This window comes from Gymnoscopelus braueri (genome assembly GCF_963280865.1).
Source record: "Gymnoscopelus braueri genome assembly, chromosome: 12".
Lineage (NCBI taxonomy): Eukaryota > Metazoa > Chordata > Actinopteri > Myctophiformes > Myctophidae > Gymnoscopelus > Gymnoscopelus braueri.
Genome location: NC_137614.1, coordinates 30,963,966 through 30,986,877, shown reverse-complemented (window position 1 = coordinate 30,986,877; position 22,912 = coordinate 30,963,966). Strand labels below are relative to the sequence as shown.

General features: G+C 39.9%; 1 protein-coding gene across 2 annotated transcripts in view; it reads right to left on the bottom strand.

The window, feature by feature from the left end:
* Positions 1 to 105: 105 nt before the first annotated feature.
* Positions 106 to 22,912, bottom strand: part of LOC308096234 (DENN domain-containing protein 2D-like) — a 26,431-nt gene continuing 3,624 nt past the window's right edge. The window contains exons 2-17 of one of the 2 annotated variants that reach the window (XM_080443582.1): positions 21,648 to 21,727; positions 21,448 to 21,546; positions 21,135 to 21,266; positions 14,307 to 14,348; positions 11,806 to 11,901; positions 9,708 to 9,865; positions 9,046 to 9,158; positions 8,429 to 8,498; positions 7,855 to 7,932; positions 7,564 to 7,704; positions 4,575 to 4,723; positions 2,524 to 2,698; positions 2,110 to 2,160; positions 1,855 to 1,936; positions 1,284 to 1,529; positions 106 to 921 (exon numbers count right to left, since the gene is read on the bottom strand). In XM_080443582.1, the coding sequence (XP_080299708.1) occupies positions 854 to 921; positions 1,284 to 1,529; positions 1,855 to 1,936; positions 2,110 to 2,160; positions 2,524 to 2,698; positions 4,575 to 4,723; positions 7,564 to 7,704; positions 7,855 to 7,932; positions 8,429 to 8,498; positions 9,046 to 9,158; positions 9,708 to 9,865; positions 11,806 to 11,901; positions 14,307 to 14,348; positions 21,135 to 21,266; positions 21,448 to 21,546; positions 21,648 to 21,714 (1,767 nt within the window). In that variant the 5' untranslated portion in view covers positions 21,715 to 21,727 and the 3' untranslated portion in view covers positions 106 to 853. Of the gene's footprint in view, positions 922 to 1,283; positions 1,530 to 1,854; positions 1,937 to 2,109; positions 2,161 to 2,523; positions 2,699 to 4,574; positions 4,724 to 7,563; positions 7,705 to 7,854; positions 7,933 to 8,428; positions 8,499 to 9,045; positions 9,159 to 9,707; positions 9,866 to 11,805; positions 11,902 to 14,306; positions 14,349 to 19,223; positions 19,517 to 21,134; positions 21,267 to 21,447; positions 21,547 to 21,647; positions 21,728 to 22,912 lie in introns of those variants that run through there. The other variant, XM_080443583.1, reaches the window with a different exon arrangement.

Genomic DNA, 22,912 nt, shown 5'->3' with positions numbered 1-22,912 from the left:
TTAATTTAATTGTTGCCCTTTAAGCACATCATTTGTAAGACCACATCTGTGGGTGCAACTGGTTAGAAATGTAATTATATTGACAAAGAAAATGAAGAAATGCAGTTGAAAATTAACTAGTCTTTATTTGAAATGATTTTTCCGCCTGTCATATTGACAGCGACTTGGCCACAGGAAGAGAACCAGCAGTGAAATTGAAAACTAAAAAAAGCCTCGGACCTTTGAATGTCATCAACACAGGGGTTTCCAAAAGCTCTGGAATCATAGGACTGGATGATGCATGTCAAAAACAGGTTGGCTCCCGCACAGTACAATCACCAGTGTTAACTCTGACAGTGTATAAACGGAACCAGTGAGTTAAATGAACACTGAGGATTTTTACTGTGCAGATCCCTTCTCTTGAATCCCCTTATTCTGTGACAATTCAAAACGATCTATCTACAGCAGTGACCACAGGCCATTTGACTGCTGTCAGTGATGGAAAGTAAATTTACTTAAGTACAATTTTGAGCTACTTTTACTCAAGTTGAAGTTTTAATACAGGGTTCTTGTAATGGAGTACTTTACTTCTTCCACCACTGACAGTCAGTCTGACTATGCTGTGTCAAATACATTCTGGAAGGAGTGTGATGAATGTTCCTATGATTCCAGACTTCTGGAACGTCCCGTATGCCTCATACAGTAGCAGCAACATTTAAAGAAACTAGAACAATGCTACAGTAACATTAATTAAAACACATTATTTACATCGCACTGAACATACAAATTTGTACTCTAAACCTTTAAATTCACATCTTAATCCCTTATATACAAATAGTGGTCACTTATACAGACAGTGTGTTTCCCAAAGTAATTAGTGTTTCTTTGGCTTTTTCTGTTGTTTCTTTTCCTGGTATTCAACAATCTTTTTGTGAAATATTCCTGAAAAAAAAAAAGAATGGGAAAGGTCAGTCTAAATGGTCACACAATCCCACACATTACCTAGAATGTTAACCTTGTGAAGGTAACCACTTTAAACCCTGGCATCCCAATTTGGGGTGATCTACAAGCTCACAAAATATAACATAGCCTAACTATAAACAAAAAAAACCACTGTTATAGGGATAACAGACAGATATTTTGGCCAATATCCGATTACTATTTGCATGGTTAAATGGTGTGTGGGGAGGAAATAATTGGTATAACGACTAAATTGGATAGAAAGAGGGGCAAAAAGAGAAGAAGAATTTCTAAGCATACGAGTATATTAGTAAGGATAGTTCCAGCCCTAGGCAAGCTCTCACCTTGGTGCATCCCTGTGTGCCTCTGCTCCACCTCCTGGATGAAGAGGTCAAACATCTGCGTCATCATGAACTTCTTCACAAAGTGCCGTGTGGTCTTGGAGTCGATGGCCTTGTAGAAGCTCCTCTTCTCAAACACCCCGCTGGCATCCGCCGCGCCGCGCTTCACATATGAGGCGTAATGGCCGACCGTTTTCACAAAGAATTGCAGGAAGGCTTCGGAGACAATCCTGTTCAACTCTTCCACAGCTGAAAGGAAAGTCACACACGTTCTGTGTTCATCATTTTGTAATGCCAATGGTAATATTGGGGAATATTTTGTGCCAGGGTCCCGCATACAAGATTTGTGTTAAAATGTAAAACGTTTTGTTTGTTACAAGCTCAGCATTGTGAGCTTGATATATGTAGGGTTGAAGTGGTTAAACTAATTTAGCTGGGGACCCCCTGGAACCCCCCCCAAGGACCCCTGTGGGTCTCCAGACCCTACTTTGAGAATCCAAAGAACTCTGTTTGCTCTATCTAGTACAACAATGTAAACATTTGCCGAGTTTGACTTCAAGCCCAGTTTACTCACTAGGGTTTTCTTTTCTCTGTTTTAATGCCTGTAATATCTCGTCTTGGAGCTTAGGGGGCAGAATATCCCTCTCATCACCAATCTGGAAACAAAGGGGTTTCACATTAACACTTGACAGGGAGTGTAAGTTTCAAACTATAACAAAATATACTGCAACTAAAACATTTTGTTTACATAAGACACTCAAACTCTCCCATTGTGTAGAATATTTCCTTTGAAACAAACAAAGCATCAATACGGACTTGTTAAACTTACAGAAAAGAGGAACGTCTCCTGCCTATTTTCAGACAAGTCCACCACAAGTAACTGTGGAAGAAGAAATGCATGGATAAGTTCATTACTGTTAGTTTCAATGACTGGATACAGGACAGGTTAAGGGTACTCTATTATTAATCCACAAATGCTACACCAAGGACTGTCAGGGTTAGGAAAGGGCAATTAACTGAAAATATATTGAAAAACAAACCAAGTACAATATGAGACAATCCTTGATGGGGTTGCAGTTTTACCAAATTCATGTAAATTACAGGGTCCTTGACATGAAAATGTTACAGAACCAGTGCTCTAAGCCACCTGTCAAGCTGTCAGGGCTGCCATACACGCCATACATGTGGCTGATCCATTGCTGGGACTTCCACATGAAGGACTGTTGGGGGTACAGTAACTCACATCAGCACTTTGGTCGGTGACCAGATCCAGCAAGCGTTTCTCGACACCCAGCACGTATGGGGTTGGGGCTGAGACCACATCGATGAGGATCTGTGGAACAATGGAGATGTAGGTGTGCTGCCAGGTGAATGGATAAAGGAGCGCCGTCATTGCATGAATGACCTGCGATAAGGTGCTGCAGAGAGACAAATGGACAGAAATCAGTTAACAGGAGGGGAATTCAAGACAGCCACCCTTCAGACAAGGTTCAGACAACCCTTCCTCTAAGATTGCTATTACTATCTTTGCTTGTTTGTTATTCTACTACTAATAATAATAATCCCCACTCCTTTGGTGTATTTTCATCACTGTACATTTGCATATACGTGAAAACTTCCCTCTGCATTTACTATTAGGAGCAGTAATAAGTAGTAATGAGTCTAAAGGGTAAATGCGTTTATAGGTATTTAAATAGGCTACATGCCAAGACAATATTAATGACATTAAAATGTAATAGTCTGTAACCGTTACAATTTGCATTAAGGCGTGCATGTAATTAATGCCACTAATTATCTCTCTCCATGCTTGACAGGCCTATCTGCCCCGGCCAAATTGCAAAAGAGACCAACAGAGTGATGTCAGGCACACCAAGGCTTCTTCCTCATGAACAATGTCTCTTTCCACAGATAATTAGTAAAAAAAAAGTAAAAGTTTGCAACACCACTACGAGTTTTACAACTGCCAAGTGATGTTGACATACATGTGCATCCATTACAGATGCATGAAAGCGCACAGCAGGAGAAAGTAAATAAAGAAACCAAAAGTAAGAGGTGCTCGTCGTTTTGCTGTTTGTACGCTAGACAACTTAAAAATGCCTTGCTGTCTAAAATATATGAAATCATCTCATATTATAATTATTACTATTTATAATTGTAAATATAGGCTAGTAAATGTCTGAAAGTATACTTTAACATGAATCCAGCATATTATTAGCAAAGATATTTGTAAACAAAGACATTTAATTAACACTGATAATAGTGCTGTCAAATAAGTCTATGAAACCATCCAGGTGCAGCATCACCTGAGGGCAACCCTAGTTACATCAAAGAAAAACCTTCCAACAGTGGTGAACTAGCTTTGAAAGGCTCTTGTTAAGTTGTATGGATGGAGTTTGATATGCAACACAATTTTACACAATACATGTAGTGGGGGTCTCTCTCTCAGCTAAGGGGTCCTTGGCTTGAAAAACATTGAAGACCTCTGCTGGCCTAGGCCTACGCTTAATTTATAATTGTGTCACCCAGTGAAAATTCGAAGGAATGTGGATTTGGTTACATGGAAATTAGAAGCACAAGTTTGTTATTTACATTTGTTGACAGTGCTGGACGTGTACGGCGATGGGGCTCAAAGGTCATGACTCATGGTCACAAAAAGTCTGTTTCGCAACATAGTAACTGATAGAATAATGTATGATCAATCTAGGAAACTCGCACTGCTGTTGTTGACAACTGCAAGTAACGTTTGCTTTGGATATCCTAACAACAGCAAGTACTTTTTTTTTGCTTGATTGATCGAACGTGCTCCTTCCCAAAAACCTCAACCAAATTTATAGTACAGTAGATCAGTGGTTCTTTAAGTGGGGTCCAGGGACCCCCGGGAGTCCTTGAAGGGGTTCCAGGAGAGGTCCCCAGTCAAAATCGGCGTAACCACTTTAACCCTATTTTATACTTTGGCTAATCAAAAATAGCTGATCTACCAGGTCAAAATCTTCAAAGAATGTGAAGATTTGGGAATAATTTAGAACATTTTAACAAAAATATTCTCTCCTGGGAGTCTCTGGCATAAATTCTTTTCAGATGGGGGTCCACGGCCCCAATTTCAGGGCCCTTGAAAAACATGAAAATGTTTGTCAAGGGGATTATTTGTCTCAGCTCTTCACACTGTATTAATGACATATAAGCCGGTTGATGGACTTTGCCTTGGGCAGGGCTTACACAGTTACATAGGGTTAAGTATCCATGAGGAACTCTATCTGTGTTGTGTGACTGTATGGGTGATTGCATTCTTAATACCCCAGCTCCTCAGCGATGAAGACGATCCGTCTCTCCAGGACAACAGCACCAAACACCACCATCACCTCCTCGTCAGTCAGACAGCGGAAGAGCGTGTCGAAGCTGACGTGCTCCAGCCAGGAGTCCAGCGGACGCGTCAGCCTGATGATCTAAGTGCAGAGAGATGATGGATACCCTGAGTCACATGTCATCACAGCAGTAGGCCTGTCACTACCCCGAGTCACATGTCATCACAGAAGTAGGCCTGTCACAATTATTACCTAATAGCCCAATTGCAATTATTTTGCATAATCGTTTCCATGTTGAAAATGTTTCACACATTTTCAAAACATTGCGGACACAGCGGATCCTCAAGCTTACAACGTGTCACAAAAAGCTTTTTAAATAGCAGCCTTTTCCGCTATTTAACAAAAAAAATATTTAAAGTATAAAATTATTAAATATGTCAGTAATTTCTTTGTGTATTTAAGTTTAGTCATATATGCCCTGTGCAATTTTTTATTATGAATCCTAAAAGGCAAACAGAAATAAGAAATAGTATTCAATGCCAAAAACACAATTGAATCGTTAATCACAATTACAGTATTTGTATGACAATCGTCAAACTAAACAACTAAATAATAATCATGCTTTGGAACACAGGTCATCTTTTTTTACATTTCCTGAAAAGTAACTGTTTTGGACAAACAAGGTTTCCAGCCGACAGCAACGATATTTTATTGACCTGTCAACGCTGAGTCAGCCCGGCTCACAACAAAACATTCCACTTGTAAGTCTCTCCTTTCTATTACTAATACAAAAAAGGGCCACACCTTCTGAAGAAATGATTCACACAGTTTGTTTGAAGCCTCCCCCATGTATCCCTAAACACTAAAATGGCCATCAAACATCAATGTTATCATCTTAAAGGAGCACTTAATAATTATCGTTATCAGATGGCACCACTTCTGTCTACTCAGTCTGTATACAGTATCATTGCTGGGCTATGGACAGTTCAGAAACCTGCCTACAATGACAGTGGTAGGCAGGTGAAACAATGAAAGATATTTAAAAAAAAATTGTTTGAAAAGTTTGAAATCTTGTTTGAAATGACCAAATCTGGCCACCGATTATGTCACTGGTAGTCAGGTTTCTGAACTGTACACAGACTATAGAATAGACAGAAATGGTGCCATCTTACAATGAGCATTAGTGAGGACCAATTATATGAAGATAGGATGAAAATGGGTGAAGTGCTCCTTTAACTGAAAAGGATAGCGACACCATTATGCACCCCAAACCTCATTTTGTTTTGAAATGGTCTTGGAGTTTAAAGGAAAAAAGAAGAAAAATAGCCAACCTGGTGGCTTCAGGGGCAAGCATTGTAGATGGCCCACATTAACTGAAGCCAGCGTTTGCTCAGCTCATGTCATTGTGCCCACCTTTAGAGAAAGCACGGACAAAGGGACTATTCATGGACAAGAAGAGTCTTTCTGCTCATCTGTTTACCCCAAGAGCTGAAAAAAAAAAAAGTTCTACCCCTCCTTCTTTGTTATACTCTTCTTTACACTGGCATTCCCTCTTTGGATTACAATAACACTGAAAACTAACGCTCCTCTGACCCAGTGACCCATGTGCTACTTTCTGATTGGCTGTTTGTAGTGTTCCTGTACATGTAACTTGAGCCTTCTTAGCTTTACATAATACATATAGATGTAAAGTTTCTATGACTAAAGCATAAATAATGTATGATGTCATTACACCAGTGGTTCTCAAACGTTTTCATGTAAAAAATGTATTTAGTCACAGACCCCCATCTGAAAAGATTTTGTGCCAGGAGCAGAGACCCCCATAAGAGAAGATTTGTATTTAGATGTTTCGGCATTATTCAAATTATTTGAATAGCCCAAGTATAAAATAAGGTGAAAATGTTATGTTATATTAAAATACATTTTGCTGGGGACACCCTGGAACCCCTACATGGACCCCACTTTGAGAACCACTGCATTACACTGGGTTTGACTGTGCAACAGAGCAGAAGGCTGGAATGTCACATGCTAGAATAGGTAATAGTTTGACTGGAGGGGGAGAAGTTAAGGTAAAGAAGCCAGGGCAGGCCCAGACAAAAACCTTACACTGTAACTGTAACACACACCTGCACTGAACACACACTTCCAAGGTGCTCACTGGGCTGAGCTGTGCCGTCTCAGCCATTCATACGGAACCACTGAGCTGTGTACCTGAGGCATTATGTCAGGGAAGTGGGGGTGCGTTGTCTGTGGGAAAGACTCAAGAGTTCACCCTAAAATGAGCACAATGTGTTCATGTATAACAACTTTCACCCTGGTATCCCTATATTTCTCAAATCTCTCTCGGTTATTTTTCGCATACCTGAAGTATAGTTAGTGGTTAAACACCACATTCCCCATACTTTTTACATTTTATTCACAACACGAGTTTGTGACTTTACATGAGTCTTTTTTTTACCCCTGCACAAAACGACTGCCTGATACTGTATTCATGGCTTTCTTTCTTTCTTGTCCTGACTGAGTCACAGATTCCTTCAACCCTTTCTCTGTATGAACTCTTTTCTTACGGCAGCTTGGCTGGTTCCCGGAGTAATGACAGTTACAAGAGGACTGGCCAACCCTTTCAGCCCTCATGCAGCGCAGCGTTCACACTGGCAGCTACAAAGCAACAGGCTACCATTCATTTTCAATGAAAGCCAGCGACATGAAAATAGAAAGCGACGCCTGACGTTTGTAGCTGCTACAAACTCTACAATCCAAGTTTAGCTGGCGTGAACTGCAAGTACTAATACACAACGACCAACAAATTCCGGAAAACGAATTATTTCCATTGGCCAGTTGTTTTTTTTACCCCGGGCCTTATGTATTTTTTCGCTTCGTACACAGCATTAGGCTGAAAGGTGAATACAAAAAAGTATTGGAAGTCTACATTTTTAACATGTTTAAGATCAGAGAGGCTGGAAGAGTAATGCTATTCTCACCTCAGTGCCAGACTCTGGGATAAAGCTCTTAATCTCCACCGTGTTTCCTGGGGCGGGGAACGGAGACTCCCTCAGCTTCTGCATGAACGGGTAGATCATCGCCATGGAGATCTGTCGCCTTTTCTCAACCTCATCAAAGATCTGACATAAAAGCACATATATAGCATTGTTTGATTAAATACCAATGACTGCCGACGCCAGCCAAGACAATTGTCTTTGGGGGGGGAAAAAAAGGCTTCTGTTTGTGTAAGACTGTAAACTTAACTGTAAATTCTTTACTTAAGGACTTACCTTGGAGAAAAGGCCAAAACAGGCCAGTTTGCTGATAATGCAGTACGCTTCTGGTGGACGTGCTCCATTCCCATTGGGCTGGAGTGGGAAAAGAGAAACTAATCATAAATGTAGAATCCTAAATCACTACATTCAATTTGAATCTTGCAGTAGGAAAACTAAGACAGCGCCCTTTGGAAAAAAAAGAAAAAAGATTCGCTCTGCGCACACACACTTGCAGAGCCACACGTAAAATCAGTGGCCATAAATCAGTGGCCATAGCTGAATGGGATAGAGAGGCCTCCTAGGAAACCTCCTGGGAAACAGATGGTCCCAGGTTTGATTCGGCAATGTGTCGAGGTGTCCCTGAGCAAGACACTTAACCCCTAACTGCTCCCCCCTGCGCTCAAGCCTGACCACTTTAGCAGCAATCAGCTGGGTGAAGCTGATCCCCACAGGATCAAATAGGACTAATCATACTATGGTTTACCCAGTCGAAGGAAATGCAACTATTTTGCATTTAATGTTCCTTTGTGACAATTCAAAGAGTTCACTTAAAATTTGCTTGAACAGGCGGCTTGTGGATAAAACTGACCAGTAATCTCCTGCAGTATCCATTCTTTCTGCTCCCATCCACGTCAGTCAGTACAAATGAGAAGGTTTCGCTGGAAGAAGAGCAAACAAGGGATTTGAATTAATCTCTGACACACGTTTGGGGTGCATGTGCAAAGGCGTGAGGTCAAAAATAGCCGATCTACAAGCTCACAACACACCACGATGTGATGCAATGTGAGCTTGTAGATCGGCTATTTTCGGCGTGCAACACTGCCGTATGACAATGTATAAGAGGCTGTGTCCACAGAAAGCATTTTTTGAGCTGGCAGCGCCCGTCTGCCATGCGTTTCTATGGTAAAGAAGGCAGAGCTCCCTGGGCGATTCTCCTGATTGTGTGTGACAACCAGGTAATTTACGACCAGGCATTGAATCGTTACCACAACCATAGAAGTCCATGTTTACGTTGTTTCAGCTAAGCTATTTGAGCTAATAACGCAGATGACAAAACGTTCAAGCACAGCAATGCTTGATAGGTTTGAACGTTGCTAGGAACAATAAAGGCTGCATGCGAGCGCTCAGGACAAGATATCCAAGGGCTTCTCCGCTCATGAAATGCTTTCTGTGTAAACCCCAAATCAGGCTGGAGAGCTGAGATACCTGTGGTATTCTGTCAACGGAGCCCAGTTGATGCCCTCAGGAAAACAAAACAGAGTGATCGCCGTGAGTGTCTTCTCTTCCTCCTCCTTCTGGAACCTCAACATCGCATCCCTCTGACAGAAAGACAAACAATACTGTATGTGTTCTTTAAAATCCATCAACCCATTTCCTCTCCATGTTTCACCAGTTGCTTCAGGCTTTCTTGCAACAGCTTCCTTTGTAACCATCAGCTGTTGTCAGAGGTTAGGAAAACTAGTTCTGAAGTTAGCAAATCCTGATCATGAATTAACCCGAGGCGAGTGTCTATTTCACAATGTAAATGCAACCAGTTTAGTAAATTCAAGATCAAACCAAAATTTCAATTGAAACCAAGATTTGTTAACAACAAACAAGCAAATAGTTAAATGTGGCTGTGATCAAATCAAAAGGTTAAAACATTAGAAAAGTAATTTAATCACATGAACCCTATTGTCCCTATTCTGTGTATGTCATAATAAAAATGGAAAGAAGCCCATCTACTAACTCACAATGCATTGCGAGCTTGTAGTTCGGCTGTTTTTGCTAGTTGACACATACAACAAAGTATATACGGTTAATTTAAGTATATAAGGTTAATTTAAGTGGTTAATTTGAATTATGTTTGGACCTGCTATCAAACTCACCTTGGGGAACTGGTAGGTGATCTGGGGTTCATAGTTTCCTTCCTTGGACTTCTTCAGGCTGACCACCACCAGATACTCAAAGAAGTACTGGCCACTGGCATAGCACGGCTCACGTGTGCTGTGTGCTTCTGGGGGTGCAGCGGCTAGATCTTTCAGTGCTACACACACACACACACACACAACACACAAGCACGCACACACACACACACACACAGCAACAGATCATACTAGGGCTGGGTGATATGACAAATCAATCAATATCACGATTATTTCAAACTTTCGCCTCGATTACAATTAAAAAACTTTTTTTAAAGTCAAAATAGCAGCTCTACAACCTCATAATGTATCGCAACGGGCACATTGTGAGCTTGTAGATCAGCCATTTTCAAAATGTTTGTAGAAATCTAATAGTATATACAGTGGCTCTCAAACATTTTGATTTGAAGTACCCTCATAACTTTGAGAGTGTACAAGTGGAACCAAATGGACCATTATGAGTCCATTTGGTTCCACTCTCAGAGTTACAGACCTGTAAGGGTCCATTTGGAACGCCCTAAAAAGGAACCCTGATGGTCCCTAATCCCTACTTTGAGAACCACAGGTATAGACTAATGTCTTTCCTCCATTCACTTAAGCCTTTAACTCATTTTGTTGATAGTCTGCGACCGAGTTGGATTCTAACTCTTAGTCTCTGCTGCATTAAAATGCAGGGCACTAAGAATATGCATATTTGCCTTTAAGGCAAGGCTATTGCACCACATAATACAGTCAAAGCCATATAAGGGATTGTGACTATGCCGTGATGATTAGACTTGAGTTTTTGTTTATTGGTTTTTTTTCTTCCTCAAACCGTTAAGTTTAGTTAACTTCCTGTCACACCCATGGTTTATGTTTTTGGTAGGTTAACTTGTGGTACTGTACATCTAACCAAACACAAGCACTGCACTCTCACCCACTTTTTATATGGGATAATTTTGTGTTGCACAATACTAACACATGAAGTCACTTATTCACATATTTTTAGGCAGCCAACTATTTGTACATTCCTGCATGAGTATGTATGTATATACACACACATCTATTCATTTCTCTCGCACTATCTCTCTCACACACACACAGCTGTAGTCGGTTTAGCTCATCTGATTGCTATGGTACTACACATACAACCAAAACAGTCACACTTAGGCTAATGACCACCTCCTCAATCTGTTGCACAGGTGGTGTTTGTAAAAAACATGTGATTGATGTGTTTGCTGCCTGAGTGAAACATATTACTGAATTTACACAAATCTAATTACACATCTAGAAAAAGTGCAGTAAGCCGATATTAACCATACCACTTTCAATCTGGTGTCCCCATTTTGGGCATGTCATAATAGTAGGGGTGTGCCGATATATCGTCCCGCGATATATCGCGATACGTTCTCGTGACGATATGTATCGTTTTGGGAAGAAAGAAATATTATTTAAAAAAAAAAATATATATATATATATATATTATTTTTTTACAATAATAATAATCAGTCATGCAAACAGCCCCGAGGTGAAAAGGGTGACAACATGTTGTTTTTTTCGGGTCAGGTGTCACACTATTGCCCTATTTGGATTCAAAACGGCTATTGTAGCTGAAAAGCTACAAGTTTGCATGTCTGAATAATGCAAAAACAGAAATATTTGTTTGCATTTGCTTTTTTTCTCCCCCATATATTTTCATAATAAAAAAGTGCGTATCGTATCGTATCGAAATCGTATCGAAGTTGTGTGCCCAATATCGTATCGTATCGTTTCGTGAAATTAGTGTATCGGCACACCCCTACATAATAGGCAGAACTTTTTTAAGACTTTATGAGGTTTTCAAAAGATTTAGGGGTGCAACAGATAATGAAACTAATCGTTTTAATTGGTTATAAAACATAATCGATTTGACAAGAATACATTTTTGAAAATAGCAGATCTAAAAAGCTCACAGCATGTCATGATGCAACGTGTTGTGAGTTTGTAAATCAGCTGTTTGGGATTTCTTTTTAATAGGGCTTCAGTGGTTAAGCTCCGAACTGTAATAGATAAATAGTGTGGGGTCTTCTGAAGCAGTACTCACGGTCATGTCTGCGTCTGCGGAAAGACGACCACATGGCACTGAACCTCTTGAGAGGTCCTCTCTCTCCACTTCCATCTTCATAGGATGGAGCCGTTTCTATAGTGGAAAACAAAGGCCAAGAGATTGTCTAAGGTTTCACTACTGAAGACCAACAGAAACATCTTTGTGAAGAGTGAAGACAAAACATGACACGGCAAGTTTATTTGTGTAGCACATTTCAACAACAAGGCAATTCAATGTGCTTTACATAAGACATTAAGCAAAATACATTTTGAATTCAGTAAACATTAAGAAAGAGTTCAAAAGAAAAAGTTAAAGACCGATCACCTATCTCAGGTTAAGAACAATAGTGAAGCCAAAAATAAGGTGCTCTTCAAGGAAGCAAGTAGTCGAGTAAGAATTAAAAGACAATGACTGTCCAGCTTACTTATAATGGAAGTCCATGGTATTGGATGGATGGCAGTTGATAAAAGCCGGACTGATTATTGTTTAAAAAATCCTTTATCAAGTCATGGAGATGCGTTTGGACTCAGAGTGTCTTCATCACAGGGTGTTAAGTGAAACTGAAGACAGGTGTTCAATATTTAAAGTGTTCAAGCGGTCATGTGACATAAGTCACATGCAGTGATGGACAGTAACGAAGTACGTTTACTTGAGTAGTATTGTACATTGTTTGAGTATCTGTACTTAAATTTGTATTTTTGGACACTAAATTGTGTATCTTTGGAAAATGTCCACATTTTAATACAGCAATGCATTTGCACTTTTGAAATGTAATTAAAAGCAAGAACTCCACTTCTACAACTTAAGCACAAATTTGACTGAGGAACTTTCACGTTTCTTGTCACTAGTTCGTTGTTTAATTATCCGTTAAACACCTGGCTTTTGTTTATGCTGTCATCATCCTGCATCAAAATAAACATTTTAAATGCACTCAAGAGAAGACCTTATTTACTGTCAACACCACACGTTGGAAAAGGCTTCACACCATATTCCTTCACTGGCTATTTCTTTGTAGGAATGGAGAGAAAATAGAGAGTGCTATGCATAGCATCTAAAATATTATCTATGGAAAATGATATGCATTTGCAATTTGCAGAGTCACAAGTGTGATGATTGATTAGGCAACACAAATAAATAAATAGAGAGCATCTCTACTTGCATCATAGCCTAGAAGTACACTTTCTGGGCTTTTAGCTGGTACACACAGGCCTTCTTAATGGATAGCATGGCAACTCCAGAGAGGCTCTGTCCCATTGAGCTCCTCTGATTTTTACTTTTAATCATCTTCATTTTAGATTGGGATTGATAGGAAAAGAAAGGCATAACAAAGTGCAGATCTTCCCGAAACTTCCAGTGATATAGGTGTTCTCAACAGTCAGCATCTAAGCTCTTGGACTGTTCTCACTTGGTCACTCCAGCCACCTGTATGTCCTCTCACTGCATCCATCCATTTGTACGAGCTCTTGTTTTATTGGACCCTGTTTATTTTGATAACACTTATTGGTTTTAGCTCTTTCTCATTTGATTTTCCTATTTGTCTCATCTGAAAGACACTAGGTAGGTGCACTTTTACCTTAGCGCTAGGTATACTCTTAGTTGCTTGTTTTAGAAGAGAATGCACTTAAGACTTCCGGTGATTAGTAGTTTTCTGGCCTACCTATGTTGAATGCACTTATTGTAAGTCGCTTTGGATAAAAGCGTCTGCTAAATGACCGTAATGTAATGTAATGTAATCCATAAACCTCCTGTTTGGCCCTACGGTCCAGTTTCTTTCTACATCACGGATACAAGTGGCCGAAATACTGTAGGTTATCTCAGGAGGGTGGCTGGCAGTGACACTCGGAGTAGAGCTGCTGCTCCTTTGCATAGATAGTTTTCATTCTACATGTGTGTGTACTGTGTACAGTATGTCGGATATTCAACTCACTTCAAAAATAACTTAATTGGGGGACACAATTACCTGTATATTCAAGGCATAACACTTGTGTCATGATGTCATCTCCATTTTCCTGACCTGGTTCATATTATCTTTATTTTAGCACCTACCTACTGTACTGTATACAGTAAGTTATATACTGCACAATAAAATACATAGTTAATTTGACTCTATGGAGTAACTCTATGGAGTTACTCTCAGAGCTACAAATCGATAAATTAACACAGGATTTTACTGTGTGGTGGCCCAGGTGGATTATATTACTAACATGCAATTTAGGGACAGAGAAGTAGCACATGAGTTTGTAAACAAACTATAATCTTTGTATATCCCGGACTAAAGACTTGATTTGACTTCTCCATCTTTGCAATAAAACCAAAGCTCTACCATGATTAAAATTCAAGATAGAGATTAGACTTAGAGTTGCTGCTGCCAAGTCTGTTCAGATAACCAATGTTTTTTTAAACCTTGGTTTGAAAAACACTTAATTACATTCTGAGCCCCCAACTTGAAACAGCTGCACCACTAAAGTCTAAACTGCCCGCATGGGACAATGACTTACCCTCCTTTCCGTTGACATCGGTATGGATTTTGGGCTGTTCACCTAGGACAAAAGAGGGAACATTTAAGGTTAATGAGAAACAGAGACTACCCTAGGCCCTAGAGTTTGGTGTATTCTTCCATTACACAAAGCAATACATGTTTATGCACAGGTAGCAATTTGCTTTACCCATCATAGACTGGCCTCCAAGTACTCTGTGCCAATTTCACCCACATGGGAACCCAGCTAGTATAGATCAGGGTTTCTCAAAGTGGGGTGCCACTAGAGTGCCACTAGAGTGCTATGACGCAAGTCATAGCACTCTAGAATAGCACTCTAGAATACTTTGATGATATTTGGAATTGACCACTTAGACCCTCTATAGGCCTAATGAGTAAAAACGGACCCGAGTTGCACTGTACTTGGTGCGTTCTTTTTCAATCTACACCAAATCTCAATTTTTGACTAATGTTCACCCCAGAATAGGGGTGATTCAAGTGGTTAAATGTCAAGTATAAAAAAAATAATCAATCTGTCCTAATGATGGAAACATATTCTCTCAAGTTTTCCTCCTGACAAACGGTATTTTAGGGGGGGAGATTTACATATTTATGTAGTTATTAATGTATAGGACATAAATGTAAGTAATGTAATTCAGGGGTGCTGTGGATGAAAAGGTTACATACAAGGGTGCCCTGAGCCTCAAACGTCCACTGGTACAGATCACCACATAACATCACCACAACCAAAAAAAAGATTTCCGGGTAGATTTTGGAGCATTATTATTCATTAACCTTATTTATGAAAGAACAGGACTCTTATGATATTGTTGAGCATTAGAATATTATTTTGATCTAAATATCCACAGATTGACAAACTTCTGAACACTTTATTTTATATTGTGTAAATATCCATAGACATTCTACCCCCAACACGTTTGTCTACAAACATACTGATCTGAATAGCTTGTTATCTATTCTCTACTTCACTTACATCACATGTTTTTACAACAAAGATGAAAGGATGAAAGAATGACTGTAGTGAACTCTACTGTACATCTCGTGGGAGCGAGCAGTTAACTGGTGCAGGTGTGCTGTGCTCCGGGTGGAGACAGCAGACGGCTTAGTCTTTCATTCAATGACATCCGGCTCACAAAACACAATGTTGTAGCGGTAATAATTGAAACGATTTCACAAAAAATATTTCAACACACCAGTACTACCTAATGTGAAATTAGGCGTTGTTTTTTGTTTGTTTTTAAATGTTTAAACAATATAAACTAAATTGCAACGCGTCAATCCACTCTAAAAGAAAAGCAAATCTAACTGAAAGGAAAGCAAAGGAAATACAAAACTATGATAATCATGCAGTGGAGTGAGTTCAGAGGGGATTTGAGGTCAACACTGTGTGCTATAGACCTAGCCAGATAAATTATAGCTCATTAGAGTAAATTCACTAGCTGTAATTACACCTCCACTTCACCCACCTTCAGGTGGTTGACTGGACAGGATGGAGCATATTCAATGCTCACGGTCTCATTACATTGTACCCACGAGCAGAGAGATTATTTTCAGTCAGGTATGGTAGAGTGCAAAAAGCTAAATACAACTGGTGGCTATGAGACTTTTAGCTTAGTATCTACATATGCATAACTAATAATGATGCATGTTTGCTTTAGATTTAAGAATGATCAAGGTCAAAACCTACATGACTGGACACGAGCAGGTGAATTAATTGGACATGGGCCAAGTTTCACTTACAGTCTAGCTCACCTTAATGGTAGCAGTGCGGATTTGCGGAAGGACAAAATGTGCTCGCAGCTACACAGTTTGTATAGTGGGTGAGGTTTGTCAACATACTGTAAGTGAGACACTTTTCAACTCCACCATGCCCGCACCTGAATAGCTTGCAAAAAAAGCTCCTCTTTCAGGGGCAAACATCCTCCTGCGGTGTATTTTTTTTTAAACCATGTGTGATACTGTATGTGTTTTTTTCCATTTTGCACAAACTGGTCTTTGAAACAGCACCTGCCACTTCTTTTTTTAACCCAGCCTCATGGCAGCACGTTATGCACACACTTGCATATGCTAATGTTTCTAAAAGAACATGTATACACCTGCATATGATGCTAATGTTAATGCATATACACCATCTGTGTGTATATATCTTTATTTGTTCTATTTAACCGTTCTATTTCTTTCCTTTCTGCTCTCTCTGCACCTCTATCTTCTCTGTTCTCATGTAAATACTACAAAATGATGGACCACGCACACACACAAAAATAATTGCACCCACTCCCTTACACCTGTAAACCTGCGATGTGACAAATAAAGCCGATTCTCAATCTCCAGTGCAAGACTTTTGCATAGTTGATTTCCTTACTTGTTGCCTTTACGGCATCTGATAAAAGTAAATGTTGCAGCACATTAACTGACAGACTCAATCTGATTACTGCAATGCATTTTCACAACGTTCAGTTTCTGTCTTGCTTGTTGTTGTCAGCAGCAGCACCCTGCTTCCACCACAGTCAGGAAATGCAGTCGCGTGGTGAGGTTAAACCACATTTTGATTTTCCACTAGAGTCTGACAACTACATCAAAGCCAAGCATCCAATACAGCAGGCTACTAGTCTATGCTGGCTAGTGGCTACTTGCCCTAAACCAGTGATTCTCAAAGTGGGGTCCAGGGACCCCCAGGGGTCCTTGAAGGGATTCCATGGGACTCCTAAGCAAAGTGAGTTAATAATATAGCATCAAAATCAGTTTAACCACTTTAACCCTATGTATTTGAAATTAGCCGATGTAAAAGCTCACAACGCTTCACGATGCAATGCGCTGTGAGCTTGTACCGTAGATCTGCTATTTAAAAAAAGATATTGAAAATATTTGGAAACATTTTAACACAAAATGTAGGGGGGTTCCTGGCACAAAATATTATCAGATGGGGGTCCGCGGCCAAATTAACTTGGGGTTCCTTGACATGAAAAAGTTGGAGAACCACTGCTCTAGACCAGTGGCTCTCAAACTTCTTTGGCTCAGGTCACCCCTGTAAATAACCTTTTCATCCACGGCACCCTTGAATAACATTGTTAATTTATATCACGTTACATTTATCACATTACGGTACATAAATATGTTAATCTTTCCCCCTAAGATACAGTATGTAACGACCAAATTTGAGAGAAGATCAAGTTTCCATTAGGACAGATTGAAAATAACTTTATAATTCACTTTTAACGACTTGAACCCCAGCATCCCTATTCCAGGGCAGAACTTTCACCAAAAATAGCCGATCTACAAGCTCACAACGCGTCACGTTGTGACGTGTTGTTACAGTACGCGTCGTGAGCTTGTAGGTAATAAGTATAAAGGGTGGTTTAATTGAAGTGATATTGATAAATTCCAAACATTAACCTGGACTTGCGTACCCAGGTACCATGGCACCCACTATGAGAAACCCTGCTCTAGAGTCTAGAGCAGGGTTGTCTATATAGTTGTCTATAGTCTCTTGACAACTATATAGGCTACATCAAAGCAAGCATCCACTACAGTAGCCTACTTACAGTGTATGGCTACATGCCATCAACTACTATAGCACAGCAAATGCTACACTGTGGGGGTGTGATGCTTTTAACGCAGCCTGGGCGTGATTTTGGCCCTGAGGCAACTAAACATGTTCCAACATCTCTTGGCAAGCCCGCTATGTTGAGCTGAGCATAGCATTGGGAGCTCAATCAAACCTGCATTCTTCCCAATTTCCCCGAGATAAATCCTGGTCAAATCTCGTCTTTGACTAGCCTTGGATCAAGACTTCTTATAAGATAATCTCTGACAGTCTTGATCCAAGGCTACAATAGGAAGTGTGGGCACCTTACTATTTAAATTGGCTATTTTTTCCAAAATATAAAGAAATCAGACTTAAATTTAAACTTCTTGTTTATTCCCAAAATGACTAGCTATCCAGGTTTCTTAGCATTTGCAGAAATATTAGGCTAAATGTTCAAATCATGTGTAGTCTATACTTAACCAATAAAGTGTAGCCTATGCTCTATGTATGTGAAGGCCTATCTGTGTCTGGGAAGCGTTTAGCAGCTTGTTCCATGTACTGTATTTATTTTATCAGGTATTCCTGGTTCATCTCTATGTCAGCAGACACATTCCAGGCCCTAATATGTGCAGTTAGGACAGGTCTCCTAAAACCACAGCTCCACAGTCAGCCAGAGGCGTTTCATCTGGATGGCCTGCTTTATGGCGACAGGTGGTACTGTTAGGCCAGTGGTTCGCAACCTTTTCAGGCCGTGACCCCCCCAAAATAATCATATTTGAACTGGGGACCCCCCCAGATAAATATTGTGAAAATAACACATCAACAAGCTGCTATATTCAAATGTTTTGCCTCTTATATTATTTGACAATTTGACCAATGTTTGACCAGTTTTTATAGTATAGTTTGTTGATTACTTTTGATGTTGTAATGGTATTTTTTTTATGTGTTAAAAGTCCTTTACTGTCACCCCCCCCCCCCCTGGGAGTCCCAATCATGTGGGGAGTCCCGACCCACAGGTTGAGAACCACTGCTGTAGGAGGCAGTAGGCACCATCATTATTATGTATGCAAACAAACCCTAACCAAACATTAACCAAGCCTATACTTCTGAATGTCAGTCCATTCATACTTGATACTTCACGCAGCTGAAACGGTTCAAACTCCTATAGAGTACCAGGGAATAGATCTCGGCTGGCTCTGCATGCAGTGGGACATCGCACGTAACGTAACAGAAGAAAACCCTACTTTTTAAAGTTACGAGATGGGTAAATAAATATGATAAGTTAAGTGCGTGCGCACACAACAGTGTTCGTATTGTAAGTTCATCTATGTCGCCTCGGTCATTTTTAACAGTTTGATTTAAATCAAAACTCGTTTTCTATTTCTTACTCACTCCATCTGTTCTTCCAATGAGACAATCCGTGTCCTTTCCCATTTCGTCTTTTGACCTCTTCACTCATTGCTCCCTAAAGAACGTGAGAAAACACTTGACAACTGACTCCGATGTGGGTTTTTTCTTGTTCTTTTTTCTTTCTATCGGCAAACAGAGTCGACGATCGTATCCATGATAGTTGCTGGTTGCTGAAAGCGAAAGGAGAATCTTCTCCCCTGGCACCGCATGCTTGGGTTGTTTGCAGCCAGGCTCACCGTGAACCAACCGTGTGTCTGCTCGGTTGTTTAGTGGTGTGAGTGTAGCTCACTGTTTCCCAAACACTGGGTCGGTACCCATTTGTGGGTCGCGGACACATTTTTATGGGTCACTACTAAATACCCCTTTATTTTTTGTTTCCTACATTTTGTTTTTGATCATTATTATTTCAAAACATTAAAAAAAAATCCAAACTTTAAAAATAAAAATCATGAATTAGGAACAAATTCATTGGTTTTTCTAAAGAATTTCATGAATAAATCAAAATAAAAATCAAAGAAATTCCATAAAAGAAAAGCCGATCTACAAGCTCACATAGATCGGCTAGTTTCACTACTAGCTTGGGTCCTGGGGAGACAACAAATTTCTCTTTTGGGTTTGGAAATCAGTGGTGTATCAGGTGGTTCAAACAGAGTGCATGCGCCTCCTGTGCTGTCCCACTGCACTGCACACACCCTGCCCTGCCTGCCTGCCTGCATCCAACATGTTGCATCATGATCATGTTTATCATCTTCTTTTTATTTTATTTTTTAACTTATCTTTCGTTGGAGACTGAACTTGAACAAGATACTGAGCCCCCCACCTACTCACTGATGGTGTTATAGCTAGGCTCAAATTAATGTAAAGACAATACCAGACAGTGGTGGACAAAGTACTCAACCCCAGCAAGCTACTTGAGTCAATCAAAGTAGGCTATAGAAGTACTAGAGTAGCCAGCTACTTGCTTTGTTTAAAACATAGTTAAGTCTCCAAAAGTACATTTATATACTTAAAGGGATATTTCACTTTAAAAAAAAACTTTGGTCATTATGTCGTCTACTCAGGCCTTTGTGAGCCCCCCAGACAGTTTTTAAGTTGCTTGATTCATTATTTAGATATTTGATATTCATTTTATCAGACACGCCCCCTTCCTATACAAACGCATTGTAACTTCAAACTCCATTTTAACCATGTTAGATTCATCGAAAACACCTGTCCTTGGTTCTGGTGACTCATACCACCCCCCTAATATGCGAGGGGGCCGTGTTTTTTCAATTACTTTTTTCATTTATTTTAAATATTTTTTTTAGAAAATGAAAAAAATTAAATACAATTAAAAAATAAAATAAAATAAATGAAAATAATTAACGGAAAGACATGGCCCCCTCACGCATTAGACGGCAGGGTGAGTCACCAGAACCAAGGACAGGTGTTTTTTGATGAATCTAACATGGTTAAAATGGAGTTTGAAGTTACAATGGGTTTGTATAGGAAGGGGGCGTGTCTGATAAAATGAATATCAAATATCTAAATAATGAATCGAGCAACTTCAAAACTGTCTGGGGGGCTCACAAAGGCCTGAGTAGACGATATAATGACCAAAAGTTTTTTTGAAAGTGAAATATCCCTTTAAGTATTCAAAAGTACAAATTCAAAAGTAAGTTTCTTTTTAATATCAATGCATTGCTGTATTAAAATGCATTGTGAGCTTGTAGACAAGAAATTCCACCTGACTCATTCAAACAATAGTTTATTATTGGATGTAGTATCTAGTTGGGGACTGTTTTGGACTTGATTTGCTTGAGATTGGTGTATTTGGGCAGCATCTGCCTTACTACCTTAATGTAGGCTCAAATGCAAAAAGTGGACCTATGAAAAGTCTAACACAAGTCTTACCTTCCAACTTCCCTGTAGTCTTCAAACATACTCCAAAGGTACATTTTCTCACAGGGGCAGGGTTAGGGACGGTGTCATCTTTATGGACGGTCTCATCTTTAGGGGCAGGGACATCTTTATCCAGAATGCTATCTAAACAGAAGAATACGGATGGAGATCAGGTCTTGCATGCTATGTTTAACCTGTAAACATTGGGTCCTGCTCTTCAGAATAGACAGTTTTGCCAAAGGACCTCTGTGATTATACTCTATGACCTTAAGGAAGTTAATATGAAAGAAGAACTGGTCATTAAAACAGAATTAAAGGCCTTTACCTTTTCTTGTGGAAGTTACTCGGACTGACGAGAAGGACTTTAACCCTCTCCGTCTTAGAAATCCAGTCTCCTCACCTATCTCGCTATCTTTCCGGTGAGCTGAAATTTGATAGATTCTAGTTTATATAGGTTAAATGATATACAAGTGCTGTCATTAGACTTTTTCATAATAGTGGATTAGATTAGTGGATAATGCTCACTTTTGAGGCGGACAGATGAAAAGCTAAAACTCCTCCTTTGTTTGCTTGGTGGATGCTTGCCCGACATCCTTAGTTTTTGTCTGTGAGGAAAAAGAAAAGAAAGATCACTGAAATTTTTAAGAGAAAAGTTCAATGATTTTAACAGACCAACACACTACTAAATATGCAAGTGTAACCACCTAAACACAGGTCTCCTGCATGGGAACCAAACGTAATGCTCAACCAAAGGGCAAACTTTCTTTGGCCAAGGCCAAGGGAGATATTAGGCTTCTGGTCTTCAGGAAAGGCCACTCTGCTACACTCACCCTCTGCTACATCTCTGACCTGCCCCCCCCCCACCGTGAAACTCTCTACCCTATCCCACATGAGACCCAGTGCTACCTGGATTGGAATGTGGGTCTCCTTCATGGGGAAACTACTGTACTCTGCACCTTAATCTCATACAACTCACTGATGCTCTTCTTGCACTATTGTTATGACCAGCTGCTGTGCACCTTCTTTCTAAACCTCATGTACATAATGTATGGATGGATATTCTATGTGTAAATATCTTTTTTTTTCCTTGTCGTCATCTCCCCTCCCCCCTTCTTTCTTTTCTGCACAAAAACAAATTTCACCCACTGTTTTACACCTGTAAACCTGTGATGTGACAATAAAGATGATTCTGATTCTAATAGCCAGTGCTGAAAAGTAACTACGTACATTTACTAGTATACTGTACTTGAGTAAAATTCTGAGGTAGTTTTACTTTGAGGTACTTTTACTCAAGTAAAAGTTTGAATACTTTTACTTGTAACAGAGTATTTCTGTATTATGGTATAGCTACTCTTAAGTAAGAAATCAGAGTACTTCTTCCACCACTGCCTACCTCATCCAAAATGGAACCCCCCCACCCTTGGCCAAGGCTTCTGGTCTTCAGGCAGAGCTACTCTGTGACACATGCAGTTATAGCATGCCGCCAGGCTCATATTTTGTGTTATAATGTCTTTGCATGGCTCCGAGCGTTATTGTTTGCTTGCTCTATTGTTGACAGTGAAACACTGTATTTAAACAGAGGACACACCCTCTCCATTGGCTTAACAATGAGGGCGCCTTGGGATCATGAGTCATCAGAAAAGAGAGCAGTCTTTTAGACGTCCATCTGACCCACAACACCATGTCATTTACCAACACCAGCTGGGGTTTTGAAATGTGCTTGCAGCCATTCTTTTCTAACCATCTTGTGTCTGTTGCAGTGGCAATGACTTTTTAGGCCAAAGCATTCA